Genomic DNA, 23,589 nt, shown 5'->3' on the forward strand with positions numbered 1-23,589 from the left:
CGAGTGGACATCTAACAACACACCCTCGTGTTTTTTTCCGCTAATGGTGTGTCTGCCTTTCGCTGATGGGTTTCCGTTAGCATTCCGTGTGCAGCTCTGTGTTTTTTGACCCTTCTTGACATTCGCCCCTCTTTGGGTGCTTACCCGTTTTGTCACCATTACCGTATCCACCTACGACACAATGCCTTGGCATTTTTTTACAGAAACTACCAAAACTTCGCTTAAAACAATCATAACCTCTTCAACAAATTAACACGTAAAACAGTATGATGATTGGCTTGCTAGAGTGCCGGTGTTCCTCGTATAAAGTCTCAGCTCAGGAAGTCAAAAGACGAGAAAGGCTGTGTTCAAAATGCATTGTCTTGAAAAATAATTGGTATTTATCCATGAAATATATAGAGATACATGGCAAAAAATGTGTACCATTTACTCACATTCTGCGTTTTTAAGAATTTCGAACTTCCTTCAAACATCCTCATTCAGCTTGTTATCTTCAGAATCTATTGTAAAGTGTTTCAACGTGAGTTTCTCATTTAGCGGCATCAAAGGGAAAATGACAACAGAATATAAAGTCTTGGGTTGGATTCATTTTATTTTTCGCCACTGACATTTTTGAACCTCCATTTAGTTAGAAATCCTGGAACTGTTACCAAACAATGCAAATCTTGCAACTTTTGAAGTCTCGTTTTCTGAGGTCTTAACACATACAACATTTTATTAGTGAGATTAATTCAGATGTTTCTGCATATTGAGTAGTCTTCAAGCATTGACATGTTCTCTCATGTATCTCTGCTCTTCCTTTCCAAAGACGTTTCTGTTCTTTGACCCTCATTTGTTGCCAAGTATCACCAAAACCTTCCCGTTTTCTGAGCCTATGTGCCTGGATGACAGTTTAGCGATGCGTCCTCCTTTTCTTTGCTGTATTTTGTTTGCATCGCACAAACACTTTGACTTGTGACATTTCCATATACTGTCGGTCGTTTGTCATGGAACAAAAAGATGTTCTAGGAGGAGGAAGAGGAACACAGGTCATAATAATATTACTACACTGCAAAAATGTACTAGTAACTAGTGGCAATAGTAAGCTAAATGAGTTGAAACAAGCAAAACGTTTGGCAGGTACATATTAGGTATAATATTTTTTTATTATCCATCCATCCATTATCTGCATCGCTTATCATCAGTAGGGTCGCAGGGGTGCTGGAGCCCATCCAAGCTATCTTCAGGCAGTGGGCAGGGGACACCCTGAACTGGTTGCCAGCCAGTCGCAGGGCACACAGAGACGGACGACTCACTCGCTTTGTCACACCTAGGGACAATTCGGACCGGCCAATTAATCTAAATTCCTGGAGGGAACTCACGCAAGCATGGAGAGAACATGCACACTCCGCACATGGGGCGTTTGATCCCATGACCTCAGATCTGTGCTGCACACACTAACCACTGCTCTACGGTGCTGCCCATTTTCTTATCAAAACCATTAAAAAAAAAGGTAAAAATCAAAGTTAAAATGTAGAAACAAGATCCGCCGCCAGAACGTTTTTTTTAAAGCGAGGAGCGTCGTTTTAAGGTGTCCTTAAAAAGTTGAAAGCTATGTTGTCCCTTTTGATTTTCTCAATAAGGGTTGAGCAACTTGAGTACAATTTCCTAAAGATGACAAGATGGTCATCACTAGAATAGTACCCCATTCAACTGTTATGTCTGCTGTTTTGTTTAAGAATAATGGTAAAACACGTCACAGCCGCACAAACAAATTGCTACAACCAGTCGGTTAGTTCCTTTGTCCCCGGAATATATTCTGTAAGAAAATCTTTAAAATAACTGCTCATCTGTGGTTGCCTCTATTTCATAAAAATCCTTCTCAGTATCCGGAACTAACAAACACACTGAGGAAAAATCCATTCATCAACATTACATTTACAGTTTCCTACCGTTCTTGTGTGTGGCCATCTTTGACACTGATATTGCTCACAGTAAGCCGTGGTCTGGCGTCACCTCCGCCCCAAGGCATGATGGTCTGCACCCGGTCCCACACGTTCTTCCACATAGCCGAATCCTCCCACTGGAACTTGAGCAGCATCAGAGCCCCCAAATGCTCATCCATGGTGAGCAGGAAGGTGTGAGTCTTGTTCCCCAGAACTGGCTCGGTGCTGGCAGGGATGAGAAGTGAAATGACACTTTTGGACTCTTTGGACGAGACGAGGTAGGATGCTATGGCTCACATGGCAATGGAGAGTTTGCCGCTTTCCTCTTGGGTCCCGGTCAGGGAGATGCTGAGGCGGGGCTCGATGCTCTGCATGGACTCTGCAAACTGTATCCTTAACTGGTAGTGATAAACTGACAAAGGAAAGGGACAAAACCTTGAAAATGTCATTAACGTTGAACAATTCGTCAGCAATACATACTGACATTCATTTGTGGCTTCGTCCTGCAATTCTCAATTTTCTTATCGATTTAGGGTTAGTAACAAAAAGATGTCCACTTACAATTGAAAGAACATGCTACATGAAAACAACAGTAGTGAAAACATTTTGGCAGACAATACTATGTATATTTATGCTTTGTTTTTCAACCTTGAGACAGTACACTTTTTCCATGAAAACATTTCTTGTGGAACACAGTCCGTTGAATTCGTTTAAAAATGAATTCCAACCACCACTTAAAAACCATCCATCCAGCCTCGCTTACCCTCAGCAGGATCGCAGTGGTGCTGGAACCCATCGGAGCTATCTTCGGGCAGGGGACACCCTGAACTGGTTGCCAGTCAGTCTCAGGACACACAACTCACTCGCTCAGTCACACAATTTGGAGCGGCCAATTAACCTGAAGGGCATGTTTTGGGGAATGTGGGAGGAAACCGGAGTGCCCGGAGGAAACCCACGCAAGCAAGGGGAGATCATGCAAACTCTACACCGTAAGGTTGGTAGCTGGAGTTTAACCCATGACCTCAAAAATGTTCCACAGACACGCTTAACCACTCAGCTGCCGTGTCGCACAGTTAAAAGCCAATATAAAGTTGTTGTTTTTTTTTTTAATTTGTGTGTCTAATCACCACACACCTGTCCCTAATTATCCTAACCCTTTACAATTTGCATTTCCACTGCCACGCCTTTTTTTGTTTGGAAAGTTTGTTAGTAGTTAGGTGCCCACTTGTGTGATTGTTATTTTGTTCCCTGCATTCATTCCCACTATCTTTGCTACATCAGATTTGGTTTTAGTTTCCTGTTCTTTTGTTTCCTTTCCCTTTGTTGAACCATTACCACATCCTCTTGCGACAAAGCGAAAAGGCATTCTCCGCAAAAACTACCCAAACTTTTCTTAAAACTCTAGCTGAGACGAATTAACAGGTAGAACAATATGGCGACCGGCTTGCTAGGGTGTCCTAGAAGGGGTATTACCACATGTGAGGCCCCTGCTCAAGCTTTCTTATTTTTCTTGTGCTGCTGTTTTGAGTTTGTCCTTGCCCGCATGTTGGTTTAAGATCAGGGGATGGTGTAATTGTAACCTGTGCTGTGTTTTGAGACATTTTGTGATTAAGGGCTATCCAAATAAATGTAACTTGACTAGGGTACTGGTATTCCTCTGACGAAGTCACAGCTCAGGATGACGAATACTGTCACGGTTGCCATGGCGCCCAGTTGGTCCCAGCCGGGCCCCGGGTTGTGTCGCGGTTGCCACGGTGCCCAATTGGCCCCGCACATGGACATTGGCTGAGACGCGTAGACTGAAATGCGGTCCTTTGAGCCGTTAGTTGTCTGAGCGTCTGTGAAACTTCTGCAAGACTCCTGTTAAACTCTGTGAAAAGCCTAGTTCTGTGAATTTTCCTGCGTTTGATCCTGTTTTATTTCTGGCCTGATTTATTTGATTTAGACCACTCTTTGTTTGGATTTCAATCCACTTCCGCGACCATCGATCCTCGGATCGAGTGCGCGCGCATTCCTCCTCTTTCTAATAAATTGTGAGTACGTTACGCTATTGGGTTCTCAATTCTGTTTCCTATCCTGGTCCGTGACAGAATACAAGACATACTGTCTTCAAAATTAATTATTTCGAAAACATTATTTTAATATATCGGTGAAGAAGATAAAGATTTTATGCAAAAACATTTTTCCTCACATTTTGCATGTTTAAGAATTCGGGATTACCTTTAAAGGGCATGCTTGAGCGTGTTTTCAGGAAGAGCCTCTTGCTGCGCGTTCCCTTGCCGACCTTGGCGATGTTGTAGCCGAGCGTGTTGCAGCGGTTCCGGCGGCAGTCCAGACAGACTCCTCGGTCGAAGGACCGGTTGTCGCGGCACCTGTACGCCCGGATCGGACGCTCTTCGTTCAGCAGCGAATCGATGAACAAATGCACAGAACGCTCGTGGGCGCATTTCACAGTTTGGCCCAAGCCTGTAGAAAAGAATTCATCATGCTGGGTTACAGCGCCGCAAGATGGTGCTAAAGATCTATTATTTTTCCCAAGCAAGATATAAAAGGAATGGAATTGCAGTTTACAACATAACGGACGCAATCCTCTGCTGTTGATTTGTGCATTTTAAACAAATCGTATTAAAATTGTAAAGCACTTTTCAAACGCTGAAATTCAACTCAAAGTGTTGTAAAAAACATTAAAAGTACAATAATATTTTAAAAAAAAAGGCGAGAGGGGGGGGGGGTAAAATGATAGAGGAGAAAGGAAACAAAGGAAGACTAAGAAAAAAAAGTGATGGAATATTCTACACAAAATAAATTTACACGTTTTTAAAAACTACTAAATTATAGCAACATTCATTTTTCACTCTGCTATGAGCTTTTAACTCATTCAAACTTTTTTTATTCTAGGCAACTTTAACCTAGAATCCCTGCATGGCAACAAAATGTCGATTTTTCAGTGCAACAAAAAATTCAAAATACATAAATAAACTATACATTTCAAAAAAGCTGATGGTGAAACACATCCCTCAACAACACTGGAAACAGTGCTGTGTAAAAAAAGGGGTGTGGGGTAATAAGAGTTGTGTCCCTTTGCATTTGATATGCAAGTTGCTCTAGTGATGAGTTCAGGGACATTTTGTTAATATGATCCATTGTCTTTTTATATTTTGCAGTTATTTGGTTTTCAAAATCAATCACTATCGTTATATTGTGTAACTGTTTTACTTAATCTAGTGAATCTGAATATTGTCAATGGGTTTGGCATCCGCCCTTCAAACAAACTTGAACTTGGACACAAGACCTCCCAACGTTTGTTGGAAATGTAGAAAGAGAACATTTGGTGTGTTTGAATAAATATTCAAAAAAACTAACTATGTGGTGAAAATGAAAGCACTTTTTTTGTCAGATTACCAGCAACTACATGACCTTGGTTTCCTCCATTTCCTTTTAAAGGTTACATTGTTCGTTTATCCTAAACAAAATGTAGTAATTCTATTTATACTGTTTTTCTTTTATCTTTGGAGTAATCCAAAGGTAATTGAAAGTAAAGAGTCCTAATACCCCAGACAAGCAGGTAGGCGCCTTGCATGCCTGTCCCACTATCACTGTCTTAATGTGTTTGTGTGAATGGGTAAGTGTAAAGCAAATTGTAAAGCTCTTTGGGAGTTCTTCAATGACTTGAAAAGTGCTACATAAATGCTGACCATTTACAAAGAAACAAACACACAGACAAAAATGCTGAGTCAACAAACGCATAAGTGCCGTGTCAACTTTGTTGGGCATTTTTCACATCTAGGGTAACCTACGTTACTGCCTGTGAAAGATGGTGTTCATATCTAGACTCCTTCCTCCTTTTCTTGGGTGGACAGACACACAAACAAACAAAACATGATGAGTCCACAAAATGAAAAGTTCCGAGTCAGCTTTGTTTAGCCATTTTTCACATCTAGGGTAACCTATGTGACTGCCTGTGAAAGATGATGTTCATTTCTAAACTTCCCCTTTTTCTTGGGTACACAGGCACACATTAACAGAAAAGCAAACAAATATATACCCCTATTTGCTATTTAGGTATATATATATATATATATATATATATATATATATATATATATACCAAGATAGCAAATTGAATCATTACCCCCACCCTCGCTTTACTCACGGGTGATAATTAGATTTGTATCTCAAAATAAGTGTTGATCGCAGCTGGCATGGGCGCTGATAGGCTGTGAATGCCTTTCATAATAGCATGAAGACGCTGGTAGATGAACATGATTTTTGCGCGAAGTTGACATTTGTCACACCTTGATGTTTTCACTTCCGCTTTCAAGTTGGCACGTGACGCACCGCGTCGCCTGGAGGCAGCTCGGACAGAGAACAGTACGCAAAAGCGCATGTTGCTAATTAAGTGGTGAGCTTGACAGATGCTTTTATGTGAAGCTCTTCATTTTCTTTCTTTTTTTCTCAGCGCTCAGCTGGAGGGAATTAAATTCATCTGCTCCAGCGCACATAATGAGAAACTGTCAACAGCGGCAAGGATGAACAAGCTTGGCGCATCCAGGCTCAGGAAATCTCTTTTTGAGGTGGCGGCACCAATTAAGAAAAAACAATGTTATGACAGGGCAGCGGAGGAGGATGCGACACGGCACTTCCCGTCCTTCACTATAGAATTTACTGCTTTTAGATGTACTGGACGGTTGCTATAGAAAGTGTACCACCCCTGTCTACATTTGAGATTGGTGGTTGGTGTTATACCCAAAAACAGGTCTTTATCAGACACACATCTTGTTTTTTTTTTGGGGTGGGGGGATTGTTCTAGAAGCTTAAAGTCATACAGGCCAATATCCACACTCGAATACACGGTGTACGAAACTTTGTACCATTTAGCGCAGGGGTGGCGAACCAGTTTGACACGAAGAGCCAAAATTTTTAACTGTGAGAGTCAAAGAGCCACACCACGCACTGACCTGCCATGACACAGACACACACAAACACAAATAATTAAAAACATTATTTCCCATAACACACTATTCTCCTTACAATACAACACGTATTGTTCTTGTGTTGATTTCAAGTAAAGTGTCCAGCCTCAATACACACAAAAAAAACCTAAACATGAAACAAGGCAAAGAGCCACATTATATAGAAAATATGATGAGGCAAAGAGCCGCGTTCTTATTGGCCAAGAGCCGCACGCGTATTCGCCACCCCTGCGTGTGCATCGTCATATATTTCTAAGGCGCATTTTCGTTCAACACCTCTAGATCAAAGCGGCGCTGCCAAGAGCGGCTGCCTTTTCCAGCAGCTGCCCTGTTGTTTTATTGTCTGCTCCTATCTTCGGTGTTTTTTCTTCCCGTTTTGACAACTACACTATGGATTACTTCTATCCTATGGACATGGGTTTCAACGCACAAGAAATGCGTGTATTTCAACTCCTTGCCCTGAGGAATTCTCGTGCCGGCGTGATGAAGGGGCCCATGGTGGAAGAAAAGCCGAAGCTAGCGAAGCGGCTAGCGGCGTTATAAGTCTTCGGTACCATCCGTAATCATGGTAAATGCGAACTCACGACCAAATATGATCATCGAGTGCTTTTTGAAAACATCGAAGCGCACAGGGAGCGCAGTTGCTGTGTTTTGCGGAAACGTGGCTCACGTTTAGCATTCCGGACGCTAACGTGTAGCCACCCGGAGCCACCTGGAGAAATCCGGCTTCAACGTCGCTAAACAGAGACATGAAAGCCGGGGGGAATCGGAGAGGAGGCGGACTTGCTAACACGAGGTGGTGTATCCCTGGATTCTCACAAAGAAAAGATTTCCATCTGCCGCAGGAATGTCGAACTTTTGGACTGGCGTGACGTCATCCACTCCGCTACAAGCACCCTCGGGCATCATGTTAATCTGTTAATAAACAACGGGGTAGACTGCTGGAAGTGTGAATTTCCCTACGGGGATGAATAAAGTATATATCTATCTATCTATCTATCTATCTATTTCCCTCACTGTTAGACAAACAGGTAGCTTACAATTTACAAGCTGGATTTCTTTTGATCATCAAACCTATTTTAATATCACTCAAAAAAAAAACAAGGAAATACGTAAAGCAGTTTTGAAATGTTGATTCCAATTTGTTAACACGCAGAAAAATCTATATGAAAACGTAATTGCCCCCTGAACCCACTACCTTTGGCAAAAAACAAAAAACAAACGTATACGATAATTGCTATTGACTCTTTCACAACGCTGTCGAATAATTTGGGCCCACTCCTCTTTGCAAACTATATATCAGCTCTGATCATGGCAGAACAAGAACAGGCCATAAGCGCAAGAGCCGTAGAGGCCAGGATCTACTAGGGTAGATCAGAATCAAGATGCAGGACGTACAAAGACACAGTCCAGCTCAACTTGGCAGAGTGTCAGATGCTAGCTAGTTCAGCACACACGGGGAGGCACAACCTCAAGTAGCTGGATAGAATGCAGGAACATCTGGAACCACAATAGCATACAAGTACCCAAATCCCAGTGGGCCATAACACAAAAGGGTGCTGAGAACAACAGGCCTAAGATCCTGTGGGATGTAAGCTTCTAGACTGACAAGCAGCTCCTGGCTAACCAACTGGACATAGTGGCGTTGGACAAAGAGCCGAAGAGAGTCGTGATGATAGATGTTGCGATCCCAGCTGAAGTCAACATCAGGAAGAAGGAACACAAGAAACTCAAGAAGTATCAAGAATTAGAAGAGCAGCAGGAACACATGTGGAATGTCTAGTCCAGTATGGTACCCATGGTAGTGGGGTCACACTGGGGAGTAATCCCTAAACTGGAAGAGTGCCTCCAACAGATCTCAGGAACAACATATGAAACTTCAGTCCAGAAGTGTGCAGTACTACGAACAACAACCTTGAATATCAGCTCCATCTTTGCAGGTAGTCAGTTAGGTTACCTCAGATGTGAAAACTGCCAAAAAAAGCTGACTTACCATTTTTTTTATTTTGCTGACTAAGCAGCTTTCCCAGAAAGACCTTCTACCCTTTCATGTTTGGCCAAGATCACGATTTTTTACAAGCAATCAGGTCGGTCCCTCTGGATGTGAAAATGCAAAAAAGATAAACTGACTCAGCTCTTTTGGTTTACATGACTGAAAGACATTCCGCTCTTCCAGACAAGAACACCTCTTATTTTCAACACAATCTCTTGCAGATAGTATGGTTGACCTATATGTGAAGAAATGACCTAAAAAAGGCAATTCAATACTCTTGGCTTGTCGTAATTCTTCTTTTTTAAGAGAGACATTCCACATTCCAGGACAGAAGGACATTGAACATCAACACCATCTTTGACACGCAGTCAGTTACTACAGATGATTACCACCAAAAAAACAGACTCTTAATTTTTTTGTTTTTGCTGACTCTGCAGCTTTCCCAGAATGACATTTTACTCTCTCAGGCCAGAACAAGTTTGGCCAGGATTGTAATCTTATACAGGCAATCAGGTTCACTGTAGAGGTGAATGACCCTGCCAAAAAGTAAAATACCACCCAATAGTTTCTCAAAATCTCAATGCAGGTGATGCTCAGATGGTGCACAACCGTTTCCCTTCATTTATACATTCATCCCTACATATGGCAGCATTGGTCCTCCAGATGCCCCTCGCCCCGGACCATATTATAAGATGCAGAATATGCCAACACTTGAATGACGTAACTCAATTTTTGTCTGTTTTACCAAGGAGTCCGTACTCCGAGACGTGCTGGTAGACGTTGTGCAGGTGGCAGCCAGGCTGGAAGTCGCCCCCGTTGGGGTAAAAGTCGTAATGCGCAACAGCTTGCTTGATGCCAACGCTCAAGCCCAGACGCTCGTGGGTAAACGTGTGGACGGCGTCCACAAAGTCGGCATCGTCGGGCGAAAGACGATCCGACGGCGACGTGCCTTCGAACAGCGGCCCGGCCGGGTCCAAACCTGCACGGAGGGCAAAGGTTACAGAAATTCGCTAAAAACTGGTTTTCGTTGACCGCTCCGATGTCACCGGTAATCCTCCCGATTCGTTGTGGCCCTTTGAAGAAGCTTCCGACAAATCCGCAGATGTGAGCGCCCAGGCTGTAGCCAATCAAATGAACGTTACTCATTGAGTAGTTGTAGTGATCCTTGGAGAGACAGAGGGATAGAAATCCATTACTAGAATTGAAAAGAGAATTGTCTTGATTGTCACTGATTACGACATAGGGAACAATGTTTACAACAATATTAGACGTGTCACTCCAGCAGAGGTGGTGAGAACGGACAAACATTTTACTCAAGTAAAATTACTGTTACTTCAGAAAAATATGACTCAAGTAGAAGTAAAAAGTAGTAATCCAAATAATTACTTCAGTGAAAGTAAAAAAGTACTTATTAAAAAAAAAACCTGAAAAAGTGTAGAAACGTCATATTTAATGATTTTTCTAAAAAAATAATTCAACTATTCATCATTTTTCAGCACATGGCAGAGAAGCGTTCAAGTGTGTTTATTGAAAAATACAGCGGTAGCAAAACTGAGTTCTGTTGTGGTTTATTTAAGTATTGATTATAAAGTAAAAGACAAGGAATAAAACAAGTCAGGGTTTGTTTTTCAGCTTCCTCCACTTGCAAACCTTCAATTCATTCAATTTCAATTCTCTTGCAGGAGCTCAGTTTCCCTGTTCTACCATGTAGCGTATAAATCAACACACCGTGGTGGACAAAAACACGGAACAATAACTTCCAAATCGCTGGTTCGTTAGCATGTTAGCATCCATGAGTACTTCCGCTAACAATGCATGTGTTGTCACGCATCCTCTTCCGTGCAAGCGGGATATGATGGCAATCAAACAACAGACGCTTAAAAGGAGACACATACAAGTCACATTTAGTTGGAAATGTGAACGATCTCACAAGAACATTAGATTTCACCCCAAAAATGTTTTTTGACTTTGCAATGGTTTGTCTTGACTCGGCCAAGGTTCGAACCTGTGACCTCCCATCCACCAGAGCGAGCATCGAGCTGGTCTAAGTCCGCTGGTCTGAGACTTTTATGTGCGCCTTATGGGTTTGAAAATACGGTAATCAAATTGTAGGTACATTAAGTTGAATCAAAAATTACTTTGCAGAATTATGACTTTATCTCAAACCATGTTTACATGTACATAACACGCCCAAAGTTACTAATTCCATTTTTCAACGGGTAACAAGAATTGGAACCCTCCCAACCCCTGGCAATAAATGAAAAATCTGTGTAATTGTAAGTCTGTGTATTCAGACAGTTTGTTCAGGTGAATCCTCTGTGAATTAAGAAATAGCTATAGCTATATAAACTGCGTATACAAGGAAAAAAGAAAAAAAGATGTTCCTAACCCTGCTCCCAAGGGCCACTTAGTGGTTCTTTGAGTCACTGGTCAAATCTGAATAAAACAAACGAAGTCTCAGACAAACAAATGCACCTAGTAGAGACAGGCACCCCCATACTTACGTGGAGGGGATTCTAGTAGCGGGTTCAATGTAGCCCAATGAAATGGAGTAAGAGTAAAGTTTTTTTCTTCACAAATCTATTCAAGTAAAAGTAAAAAGTATAGTAATTTAAAAAAATACTGCTAGAAGTACAAAATGTCCCAAAACTGAGTAAATGTAACTCATTATGACCCACATCTGCACTCCAGGATGAACACGTAATTGATTTAAAAATGTAAAGGGCTTAAAAGAGAAGAATAAGATAAAAAGTATGTCAGGATTCGGACTGCAACAACGATTCGATAAAATCAATTATTAAAAGCATAGGCAACGAAGGTACATTGATTGTGTCGTGTTGTTCATGTGCCATGTTAAATCAGTGCAAATAAGAGTGCATTGAATTTACCTGTCACATTGAGAGAACATGGTTGTAGTACCACTTGTATTCAGCAGAGGGCGACTTAAGACTACATTATTTATGCAGTGTCCTTTAAATCCGGCGCTGAATTTGTAGTCGCACTTTGGTTCAGCATAACAACGTTGTACAACGTGGCATCGTAATGGAGCATTATGGGAATGAGTTCATCCAAAACCGTGTTGTACGACAATTGACCAATCACGCGCCCCTTCAAGATAAAAAGGTGAGACAGCATTGTACCAAGAGTAAAAAAAGTGTGATGATGAGATACTCTAGTGTCATCTAGGTCTCTAGTTGTCTAGTCATAACAAAGTGGATCTTTATTATCGTTAGTGATACTGAGGTTATTGGTGGGCCGGGCCAGGAGAATATTTTCAAACATTAAACCGATCCAGGTTACAGAAAAGGTAGCCGACATCTGCAGTAACGTGTTAATAATCACATTTGGTAAATTTCCTCTTCTTAGTACTTGGTGCACCACTAGATTACTCTGCTACTTCATAAATGCAAATCATTAATTTAAGTATTCTCTGAATAATAAGTATGTGGTTTGAAGACAAAAAACAAAATAGATATGGAGTGTCTCAGCTGCGTTAGTGTGCAAGCTCACAAGATTGAACATGCCAACAAGTATAACTGGTTCACTGCTTCCACAGGTTGGTTTCCACAGGTTTCTTCTATTTCTTTTATTATGAGGCTATTTTAAAACAGTTTAAGAGGGTCAATTTCTATGCGAGTATATACTGTACTGTGTTGCTCTCATGGCAACTGTTTCTCTTTAATAAATAAAAAACTGTGTTCAAAATATAATACAAGGCCAAAAACCGGATGTAAGTACATTAAGAAGTTTACTACCTAGATATTTTGTGATCATTTGAGCTTTAAGTTCAAAAGTGTAGCGAAATGATACCTTTCTGGGTTTTCCCCACTTTTTATTCCGCCAGCTCACCGTAAACAAAGACTCAGACAATAGCTGACAGGACTGTTGCATGTCAAATCCATTTTCATCCATGTTAAACGATTAACAAATCAATGCTGTTTCTTAAGGGTTTTATATAAACGAATATTTCTTGTCATAGGTCAAACAGATGTAAAGTTTATGAACCTTATTTTTGGGAACTTATAGGCACAATGTACTGTCTCAATGTACTGTATTGTATTGTGTCCGTTTTCACCACCAAAGGAGGGAATTAAATTCTCAATAACACATCCACTGTAGTCACGGTCCATATTTGTTGGTTTAGCTCAGTGTCATATTGATGACACGACATACACGGTCATTTGTAACTAGATAGTTACTTTCAGAGCAACAGGATGCCAGTACTCTTTGGTGAGAGTAATCTTGGGGCTAAATCAATTACTTTTAAAATTAAGTAACTAGTAACTGTAACTAATTACATGTTCTCAGTATCTTTTTGTATATTTCTCACAGTCTAGCACACCTGTTCAGAGTGATAATGGACCTGGGGAAGAAACTGTCTCTTAGCCTGTTAGTCCTTGTTTTTAAGGGACCTGTAACACGTACCAGAGTCCTACTCAAGACTACTAGTATGCAGAAATGTCATAGATCTTTTTTAGTACCTTGATTGAGGTTAAGAGATACGCCATGTCTTTCCCAACCAGGCGCGTGCTGTGCGCCGCTGTTGGGTAGTGCTGTTGAGCAAGCGACAGCCAGTCGGTGATCACCACGTTGACGTCTCTCACGTGAGTTTTCAAGACGGATGCCAACCTGGTCACCCAGTTCTCCATCATGCCGTCCATCTGGAAGGTAAACACTTCCTCACATGTTCTGGCCAAAAGCAAACGGGTTTTAGTGCTGTATAAACACACATTATCATAAATTTGGGGGACACGGTTTGTTTGCATTGGACTTCAACTTTACTCTACTTCTGAGAGCTGAGAGTCACACTCTCCCAAAAAAGTAGCATCCTGGGTTCACGTCAAAATTTAATAATCACCAATCACGTTGCTGTTCTTTGATATCCGCGCCCTTTAGGGTGGATCCATACCTGTCCACCTAAAGTTTTTCCCCGTATTTTATGCGAATTATAATCAACTTCAAACTGTGTTTGCCTTATAACAATTAGTGTATGGGATTTGTTTTTTTTTAAGTATACGTATAATAAGCAACACTACTGCAAGTGCAGAAAAAACATGTTGTGTTTTTTTTCTTGCCCTCATGTAGGTTTTAGATCAGGGAATGTTGTAATAATAGTCTGTGGTTTGTAATAATCTGTGGTCTGTGCAGCCCTTTGAGACTCTTTGTGAATAGGGCTATACAAATAAACATGACTTGACTTGACTTGTTAAAATGAACTTGTTTTACACAAATTATCATTCTACATTATCTGTTTTGCTGTGTGTAAACAGGTGCTGTTTTGAGGTTGAAAGGTACGCAGATATGCTTTTTGTAACCCAAGAGAGTTGATAAAAAGAAACGGCTCACGAGAAGACCTTTCAAACAGGTTCAAATTTTTGAATCTTGATGGTTTTTTTGTACAGTCCTCTCCTGTTCTCCTTGCAAGTTTTAAATACATTGATGCCTTCTCTCCTTTTTTTGAGTACACTAAACAACTTTGCAGACAGCAAGCAATTTTTAACTCTAAAGATAGGACATTTTTAGTGATATGACATGTACATTTAATGGAATATTAAAATGAAAAAATATAAATCAAATTTCTCGACCTATGAGAATGTGAAAAGTGCCGTTTGTATGACAGTTCATATATTTTTGCTTATTACTCAAATCAGTATTGTTTTTTGATGAAGGTTGCTTTTAACACCTGAGGCGCAAAATAACACCTTGTCCCTTTAAATTAAAGCTCTCTAGCACACATGTCAAACTCACGGTCCTCATCATTTTTTGTAAGACAATACTGATAGAAGCACATGAGAAAAACAACCTTGGGTCTTTGCAGAAGAATAAGAAGCTTTAGCTCCCTTTTATAATTGTCTCGGTTTCCATTGCGCCCAATTGGCCCCGCCCGTGTGGCGCCAGCTGCAGTTCGTTGACAGATTGGCCCTTGGTCAGTCCGTCAACGAACCTCTGCCTCGCAAGACGTGGGTTTTGACTCAGTCCTGTTTCCTGTTGGTATTTCCTGTCCGGTATTGTTCCCGTATATTTTGTCCTGTTTAATATCGGTTTCCAGTTTCCCGTCTAGTTTGTCCTGTTAAATTTTGATATCAATCCTTTCTGTCCCGTCCTGTCCGGTATCGACCCCATCCGTCCGATATCTGCTCGGCAATTGGTATCGATCTCGTCGGACTCTTGCTTCCTGTCATTTCACGCCAGACTGCTGCCTAACGTGCATGACTCCCCATTTCCCGTAAAATAAAATGCTTGTACCAGAAAACGTCACACATTTGGGTCCTGATCCTGTTCCGGGTTCATGACAATGATAGATCTGAAATCGAAGAGCGAAGTTCACATATACAGGTAAACATTTTCTTAACAAAAAATAAATAGCAGAAAGACTTTAAAAATCATTAAATCAATCCTTTAAATTAGTATTTGTATGCTATTTCCAGTCTGCATGCGGTTTTCCAAGTACATGAACTGTTGTGGTGTGAATTAAATTGATATTTTTTTGTTTCTTACAAATACATAGTTGATAAATACCACAAAAGAGGAAATCTTATTGGAGGAAAATAATATTGTGGGAAAACAATACCTCAATAATCGTTTTATGATCAAAACTTACATCCCGAATCGTGATTTAATTCCACACTTTCATTCTCTCCCTCTTGCTTGCCCTTACCTTATTTGGTCACTCACTTCCAGGATCTAATTTTCACTGTACTTGCTACCTTCTTGTTTTTGTTTCTGTTTTTTTGTTTGGACATTTCATAAGTAGTTTAGTGCCTTCTTGTTTGTTTTTCTTACACTTGCTTTTCCATTTCACACCTTGTTTCTGGGTTGGACATTGTCTGATTTGATATTCTTTGGACAGGTCATTTGTTTTTTTGCCACATTGTTTGTTTGCTCCATTGTTCCTGATTTTCCCAATACTGTATATGACATCATTATTTTAAGTACCCCTGCCTTAGTTCCTGCTTCCCTTACATGGGTCCACACCAGGGCCGATTTTACATTAAAAACCTTAGAGATGGTGAGCACCCAGAGTGTCTGGCTGGTTAAACCTTTTTTTTCATCTCACTTGAAGTGATATAACATGGAAAATTCTGATACGGTAACATTTAGATTCAAAATAATTTTTTTCAAAAGGCTGTTTTTAAGGCCGCTTTTATTGATTGAATGTTCCTTTTTTTGGTTAAATTATGGCAACGGACCAACACAGACTCCGCCGCTATGCCGCAAGTGACATAAGCGAGCAGAAGAGGAGGGCAAGAGCGGTGCAAGGAATCAAATGGACTAAACCATTCAAGGGAGTGGAGTATTTCTGTGTTGTTCACATTTTTGTCCTGTTTTTCTTATTTATATTTCAGCTAGCATGTTTTATTATATTTGATCAAATCCTATCCTTTGTTAAGGAAACAAAAGTTTCGAAAATGCAATTTTTTGGGGGGTGCTCGGGTTGAATTTGGGGGTGCTTGAGTACCCCCAAAAACGGGCTGGTCACGCTCATGGTGCACCCCCAAAAACCTAACACGTATTATAGCCGAGGCACCGTTTTTATGCCTTTAATTCACTAGTCTGCCACCCCGTGAGAATGTTTTATCCACCATGTGGTCCCTGGGCTAAAATTACTTTAATGCCCCTGTTCTATAGGTTCAACTTTTGACAGTTTACCTACAATTCTTTGATTTTCATCCTTTCATCCAGAATCATCTATCCTCCTTGTGTGGGCACGAAATGAGAAATGATTCTACTCTCAGTTCATACTGAAATGTGTTGAATGAATAATCCAATCCAAATTAAGCTTTGTAATCTTTTTGATCGAGCCTCATTAAAGTTTGCAGGTGTTGCTGCAGCGAGTCGTCCCCCGTCACGCTTCACAGCGAGCCGGCCAGCATCGTGACCTTACCGACCACCCGTGAGTGATGATGATGAGCGGATTAGTTGCGTTGAAGCCGCAGGACGAGAGGCCGTGCAGCTGCATCGGCTCCAGCGTGCAGGTGTCCTCCCCCGCCACCAACAACCGGAAGAACGAGCTGCTCACGTGAGGCAAGCTGGCTTTGGCAGGGCCCCGCTTGGCCCCCGGCAAAGACACGTCTTGGGGGGGTAGCAAACAACAGACAGACTTAGTCAAAATTCTAAGAGCACATTTGTCAGATATTTACAATGTATACACTTGAGGTAAGAACGGGCATAAAATTCAGCCCGACCCGACCTGAGTCGCGGGTATACAAACCCGAACCTGACGGATTAACTTGATTTGATTAACAAGCCCGTAATAAACACCGAAGCTTTAATTTGCCGCCAAAGTAAACACAAACCTTTAATCCGACTATGCATACTTCATCGCCGAACTGTGCGTTTCTTTTGAATTACGCAGTTTGGGGTTTACCCAAATCAAGTGTGCACTGCAAGTGCAGCGCCTAAATGAACGGTTTGACACCGAAGTGCGCAACTCTGTGATGTGCAGCGAACAAAAGTGAAACTGGACAAAATGGTACTAAACACAGAATCAAAGAAAGATTTGGCCAAAAAGCAGAAAAAAGTTTGTAAAGCTCTTTAGCTTTTGGCAAGCAGCAGAAATGACGTCTGACGTGAAGGAGCTGGTAGGAGGAAGCCATGCGTCTTTTACCCCAACCTTGGGCAGGAAAGATTCTTTGGATATAGTGATTTTGCATTAAACTGATAGTTTGGTAAGCATTTTCTTTATCGTTATAATAACTGTACTTGCTGTGTAGATCCATCACAAAGGAGAAAAATAAAAAAGTAAAAAAACGACGAGAGAGAGAGAGAGAAGCCCGACCGGCCCGTCTTAATGATTGACATTTTAAACCTGAACCCGTCCTGAAATTCTGGTTAAAGCCCAGGCCCAGGCCCAGGCCCAGGCCCAAGGTCTTACTTCTAGTCTACACACATGATGTCAGTTGGAGAACACGCGAATCAGAAATCAGTCACTTGTTTTAATACAGTACAATACAGTCATCCCGCAAAGTAGAAAGATGTATTTATTTGTCAGATATCAGTAACATATCATATATAAGACATTAATAAAATAACAAATAGAAATTTACAAATATAAAACACAAAACACAGAATGAAGGGCCTTTATTGCATTATACAAGTACAAGTACACCAATAATGGAGGGCTCTCCCTTTTAGTGCAAAAAGTGGCCGGCTAGCTGCACAATAGCATCAAGGACCCTTAGGTTGAGCCAGGTCTCTATGATGATTAAAATACAAAAATAAAAAATGTAGCAGTTTTCCACGAGTTGTAGCTCAGGGTCATTGGTTTCATAAGGAATGCACCTGGTATTGGTGAGATACAGGCTTGGCTAAGTATAGCTTGTTACGCAGTATGCAGTATCTCTTCCCGGACCCAATAACAATTCACAGAGCATATATATATGTATATGGTGATCAGCATTTCTTTGCGCTCTCCTGACTTTCTTCAGAGTACGATTTAATTGGTGAGTGTCTGTTTTGCGCCGCTGAAGTATGTGCTGTTGCTGTGTTTTGCAGTCCGTTTTTGGAGGAGACAGAAGTGACAGGAGACAGGTTCTGTCTGAGCCCCCCCAGCTGTTTGACTGTACACCAGTCTACACCAGCCGTGCACACAGACACTCACGCCCACCCAAAACACACACACGCACACAAAGCCCTCTGTGCCTTACCTCTGTGATAGCATTTGCTGTATGTTGTCTCCAGCAGAACACCATGCTAACCCAAATATGCCAAGCATTGTAACCGCGATACAGCAAGGGATTACTGTACATCAAACTGATTTTAAAAACAAAACGTTTCATTCACCCAAAAAACAATAAAAGTGGAATTGAGATGTGGATCACATATAAAGGTGGAATATGAATATAAAGTGGCCCCTCTACATACGAGCTACTCTTAATACGAGAAATTCGACATGTGAGATGTCTCACAGAAAAAAAAATTGCCTAACATTATACGAGAGAGAGTCCAAGTTACGAGAATTTTCAGATGCTACCACTAGAGAGTCCCAGTTAGCACGTACGTTTCCCGCCATACAGACTTGATCGTGCTTGTCTTATTGTTTTTTTTAATCACATTTATTACGTATAATTAAGATTATCTCGTGCTCCCTCACTCCTCCACCACCACACATGAACAGTAATTAGCAACTGCCGACTTCCTCATTGGTAAGCGCTTATAATAAAATCACATTTTATTTTGTTACCGTCACCTTATTTATCTTATTACTGTATTTTTATGCTCAATTACTATTTGAATGTGTTTTAGTGATCAGGGAGATGTGTTTTATAGCTATTCAGGGTTAAATTGGATGATTTTGGAAGGCTGGGAACGGATTCATTGGTTTTCAGTTATTTCATATGGGTACAATTTGTTTGAGATACGAGAAATTCCAGATACATGCTTGATTCGGTAATGAATTAATCACATATGTAGAGGGGCCACAAAACAAAGAAAAGTTTAATACATTTACAAAAATACTGTAATTCCCTTGGTAAAATATAGTTCACCTTTCTTGGTCTTGATGCGTCATAGATTTGCATTGTCCATTTTGTTCTGCATTCTGATTGGCTCAACATTCTCTGAGAGATTAGTTATTTGCAAAAAAAGATGTCCAGGTACATTATGGAGTAGTTTTCTTAAAAAACATACTTAGACTTATCGTATGATTTTGTTCTCTGATTTGACTGTATTGTATAGGATTTCATTGTATAGTAACTGTAAATAGAGATCGTTATGGGTTCTTTTTGCGATGCAACCCCAGTGAAAAATAAGAGATTACTGTATATTCAAATAACTACAAATCTCCATTGTTTTCATGGCCTCTTGTTTATCTGAATAATTGATTGAAATAATAAATTGTCTGAATTTGTTTTCAATCCCAGAAAAGCATTATGCCCTGTCTGACAAATTTGTAACAATCAATGTGATATTTGGACTTCAATAGTACAGTGGTACTCTTATCAGTGTGAGAAATACAACACGGCTGACGCATTCTCATGTTTGTTTTCCCCAGTGAATAATTATACACAGTATGCTCATGCTCATATTGCATCATCGCATGTGTTTCAGTTACCCTTAGTTTTTCACAAAAAATTGCAAATACCACACATGTTTAGTAGACACTCAACCAAAACAGCTTCGCAGGCCAAAATGAGTAGTGAAAACAAGCTTTTTAATGAGTTGAATGTTTGAATGACAGGAAAGCAATGTCATCTCAGTTTGTTCTAAATTACCACAAAAAATGGCCTGTATTATAAAAGACATACTAGTCAATTAACAAAAACCTAAATGCTCAAAAATGCTTCAAGTTTTCTTTTCAGGATTCAGTAATGCAATCTAATTTCCAATGCAGGATGATGGGCCATCACCCAGTGGTTGGAATGGTTGTTGGTGAGCATCACATTGGGGCTCGAATGTTTCTCTGGTGATCTTTTGTTGTTAAAGTAGCATATTATTCATTACTGTCATCCCAAATCAGATCTTGTTATCGATGACGCAAAACAAAAAAAACCTTCAGATTACACGTTTAAATGCCAAAAATGACTGGAAAAGAAGTGTTTCAAGCATTTGTGTAGTGCCGCGTCTCTTCAACTAATGGTGGAGAGTGTTACATGGTCTCGGCTTCTTCTCTGACATTTGGTTATTTAGGAAACACTTTACATGCTAATATATTATTCTCTCCTCTGAAGGAAAGCTGAAGGGAAATAATGGTGTCATCATTAAAACAACCCAAAAAAGTACCAGACCAGCGCAGACAAGATAAACAAGGCAGAGGACAGGACCGGACAGGAGAGCAGAATACACTAAGTAGGCTTACAAGAGATGACATGATAACAACGGGATTTAAGTGGACAGGTGACAATCGGGCAGGGGAGGACAGAAGAGGACGAAACAGGACAGGAGAGATTAAGACAGGTGAAGAGAGTATAGTAGAGGGCAGAAGATGAAAATACGGATGAAGAGAGTCCAGGACAGGATAAGGCAGGGGTCGGGAACCTTTTTGACTCGAAGAGCCATAAAAGCAAAAAATATTCATTTTATTTTGGGAAAGAGCCACACCATATATTATGAGACAAATTTACTAAATTGCTAAACCCACGCCCCAGACAGAAGCTTAGTCTTCAGCACATTTATTTTTGATGATTTGATAAAAATTATGAAAAGAGAATAATGCCAGAGCCCCTGTCCCAAATTCAACAAACAGACCACTTTAAACTTGTCTCTTTCTTGCAATTACTCAAGATCGGTTAAACTCCTTTTGACCCTTTTTTTCATACATATTGGTTTCAAAACCAGATGCAAGCATTTATTTTGTAAAAACGTCACAACATTCTGAGAATAGGGAGCCTTATGTGCTTACCTTTGGCGAGAGATGGGAGGGAATGCTTGTACTTTTTGCATAGCTCCACCCATCCCACCCACTCACCCAATCAAATGACTAAGTTCTCTTCCGGTGTTTTGGCGTATTTACAGTTCTGTGGATTCATCATAAAGTATCTGAACACTGAACACAGATTATATAGTGAACTTTTAAATAAAGGATTCTTTAGCGTTGTACAGCCAAAACGAGTTTTTTTTTCCCCTTTTTTTGTGTGACACCTTGACTGTAAATTGTAGTGAAAAACGTGCCCTATATATACTGCAAAGTGTTACCTTCTAATTTAGCTTTGGTTTGGCTTTACGTGTACCCGAATAGGATAGACATCTCCGGTTTTGAACAAGATGGAGAAATTTTGCATGCAATCAAATTGGTCTCTGAGCCACAGATACTCATAGAAAGAGCCATATATGGCTCGCGAGCCATAGGTTCCTGACCCCTGGGATAAGGAGTAGGCAGGACAGAAGAGGACAAAAAGCACAGTATTAAAACTGGAGAGGCCATGACAATAAGAAAGTAAAACACACTAAATTGTCTACCTAACTGTAAGTCTCTAGTCCCTCCTGTTGCCAAAAGTACAAGGTGACCTCAATTTACCATAAACATTTCGGTGACTGGCTTGCTAAAGTGCTGGTGTTCTTCCGAGGACGTCACAGCTCAGGACGCAATGACAAGACATGCTGTCGTAAAACTCCATTATCTCACAAAATAATTGGAGTATACTGATGAAATACATATACATTTTGTGCAAAGAAAATGTACTATTTCCTTTTCGAGAATACATTTTTTGTGGCACAACGAACCCTGGAAAGTTTCAGCCTATTGACCACTTATTCTGTCAGCCAGGAAACCCCAATGTCACTTTAGTATTATCATTTGGGCAAATGCCAAATTTCAAGATTCACACAATGGAATGAGGCATAACAGATAAGCTGCATTATTTAAATGGCTGAAAATCAAAAAATAAATCTGGTGATTTATTGTTGCATTGAACTGATCAGAGTAATTTTAACTTAGGCCTGTAAATCATTATGTATTTGACTAGAGGTTTGATTCTTACTCAAGTGTGAAATAAAATAAACAAAATGTTTAAATCTAAGCTTAAAACTCACTTCTACTCTATAGCATACGAATAACCTAAACTTCTTATATGTAACTTGTGAAGCCCTTTGAGACTATTTGTGATTAAGGGCTATACAAATAAAAATGACTTGACTTGACTTGACTACCCATTTGTTTGTCAGGCTGATTTACCAAAATACGTAACATTTGAGTTCACAAAGTCAGTGCCTCGGCCTTCACAACATCAGTGAAGGCTTCATAAACATGCGCCGTCCGTGGCTTACCTGCTGGATTTTCCCTTGTGTTCCTTCCAATGCCGGCGTGACATGTTAGCAGGAAACAGCATAGGACTTTGAGCACAGACGGAGCTTGGTACTCTCTCCTCATCTCTCTAGACGGCACTCTGAAGTCAGGCAACGTGATCCTATCTCCCGTTTATGTTAAAAGGCCAATGACATGCTAAGGTGGTCTAAAAGCAGGAGAAGTACAGTAGTGTACAATGCAGCCAGGCCCGCAGCTGGCTGTTCTTGGATAAAGGGCATCAGAGGGCCCCCTGTTCTGATTGGCCGTTTGTCAGGACAGCAGGATCGAACAGGTTGTGAAATAGCCGAGATATGAATGGTTCAACGCAACGTGACTCTTTTTAGAACTTTTGGACAAATGAGTTAAGAGTGCGTGCAGAAATGTCACAAAATAAATGGAATAGATTTCTTTACTCCAACTCTATAGGTCTGAAGCTATTCAATATTTTATTGTTTAGGTGTCCGTTAAATTTACCATATAATTAAAAACACAGCCCAGAAGATCGTTGGCTGCTTTCTATTTAGTCTGGAGGACATTGCGGGCTTTTGATACAGAAGCAGAGACATCCACACTATAAAGCACTCTTCCCTCCCAGACAACCACCTCTTGGACCTGTTGCTCTCTGGATGGTGCTACACGTCCCTTAAAATAAGGACAAACAAGCTCAGATACTGTTTCTTCCCCAGAGCCATCACCACCCCAAACAAGCTTGCAAAACTGTGAAAAAGTTACATTGAAATTTTTCTTTGTTATTATTACCCACCCTGAGGTCTTCAGAAAAAAAAATCCCGAAGGCCGTGTGCTGTAACATCTGTCTTCGAGAAAGCTGTTGGTTAGCCAATCAGATTCCGAGTTGGCATCTGAGCGTCTGCTAGGGGGCTTTGGGAAATGTTACTGGTTTCACAAACTATGATTGGCTAGGGGGCGGTAATCCACCAACAGCTGTTAAACTTGAGACAGCGCTGCACATGGAAA

General features: G+C 40.7%; 1 protein-coding gene across 1 annotated transcript; it reads right to left on the minus strand.

The window, feature by feature from the left end:
• Positions 1-567: 567 nt before the first annotated feature.
• lipca (lipase, hepatic a) lies at positions 568-22,870 on the minus strand. Its single transcript, XM_088334509.1, has 9 exons — positions 22,596-22,870; positions 16,777-16,964; positions 13,373-13,552; positions 9,938-10,055; positions 9,637-9,870; positions 4,146-4,391; positions 2,223-2,337; positions 1,932-2,150; positions 568-1,004 (listed from the first exon to the last, which is right to left on the minus strand). Exons 1-9 carry the CDS (start codon positions 22,696-22,698, stop codon positions 893-895), a joined length of 1,515 nt encoding a protein of 504 aa, XP_088190635.1. The 5' UTR covers positions 22,699-22,870; the 3' UTR covers positions 568-892.
• Between the last annotated feature and the right edge of the window lie 719 nt (positions 22,871-23,589).

Source organism: Urocampus carinirostris, chromosome 4 (genome assembly GCF_059441175.1).
Source record: "Urocampus carinirostris isolate Australia breed hairy pipefish chromosome 4, RoL_Ucar_1.0, whole genome shotgun sequence".
Taxonomy (NCBI): Eukaryota; Metazoa; Chordata; class Actinopteri; order Syngnathiformes; family Syngnathidae; genus Urocampus; species Urocampus carinirostris.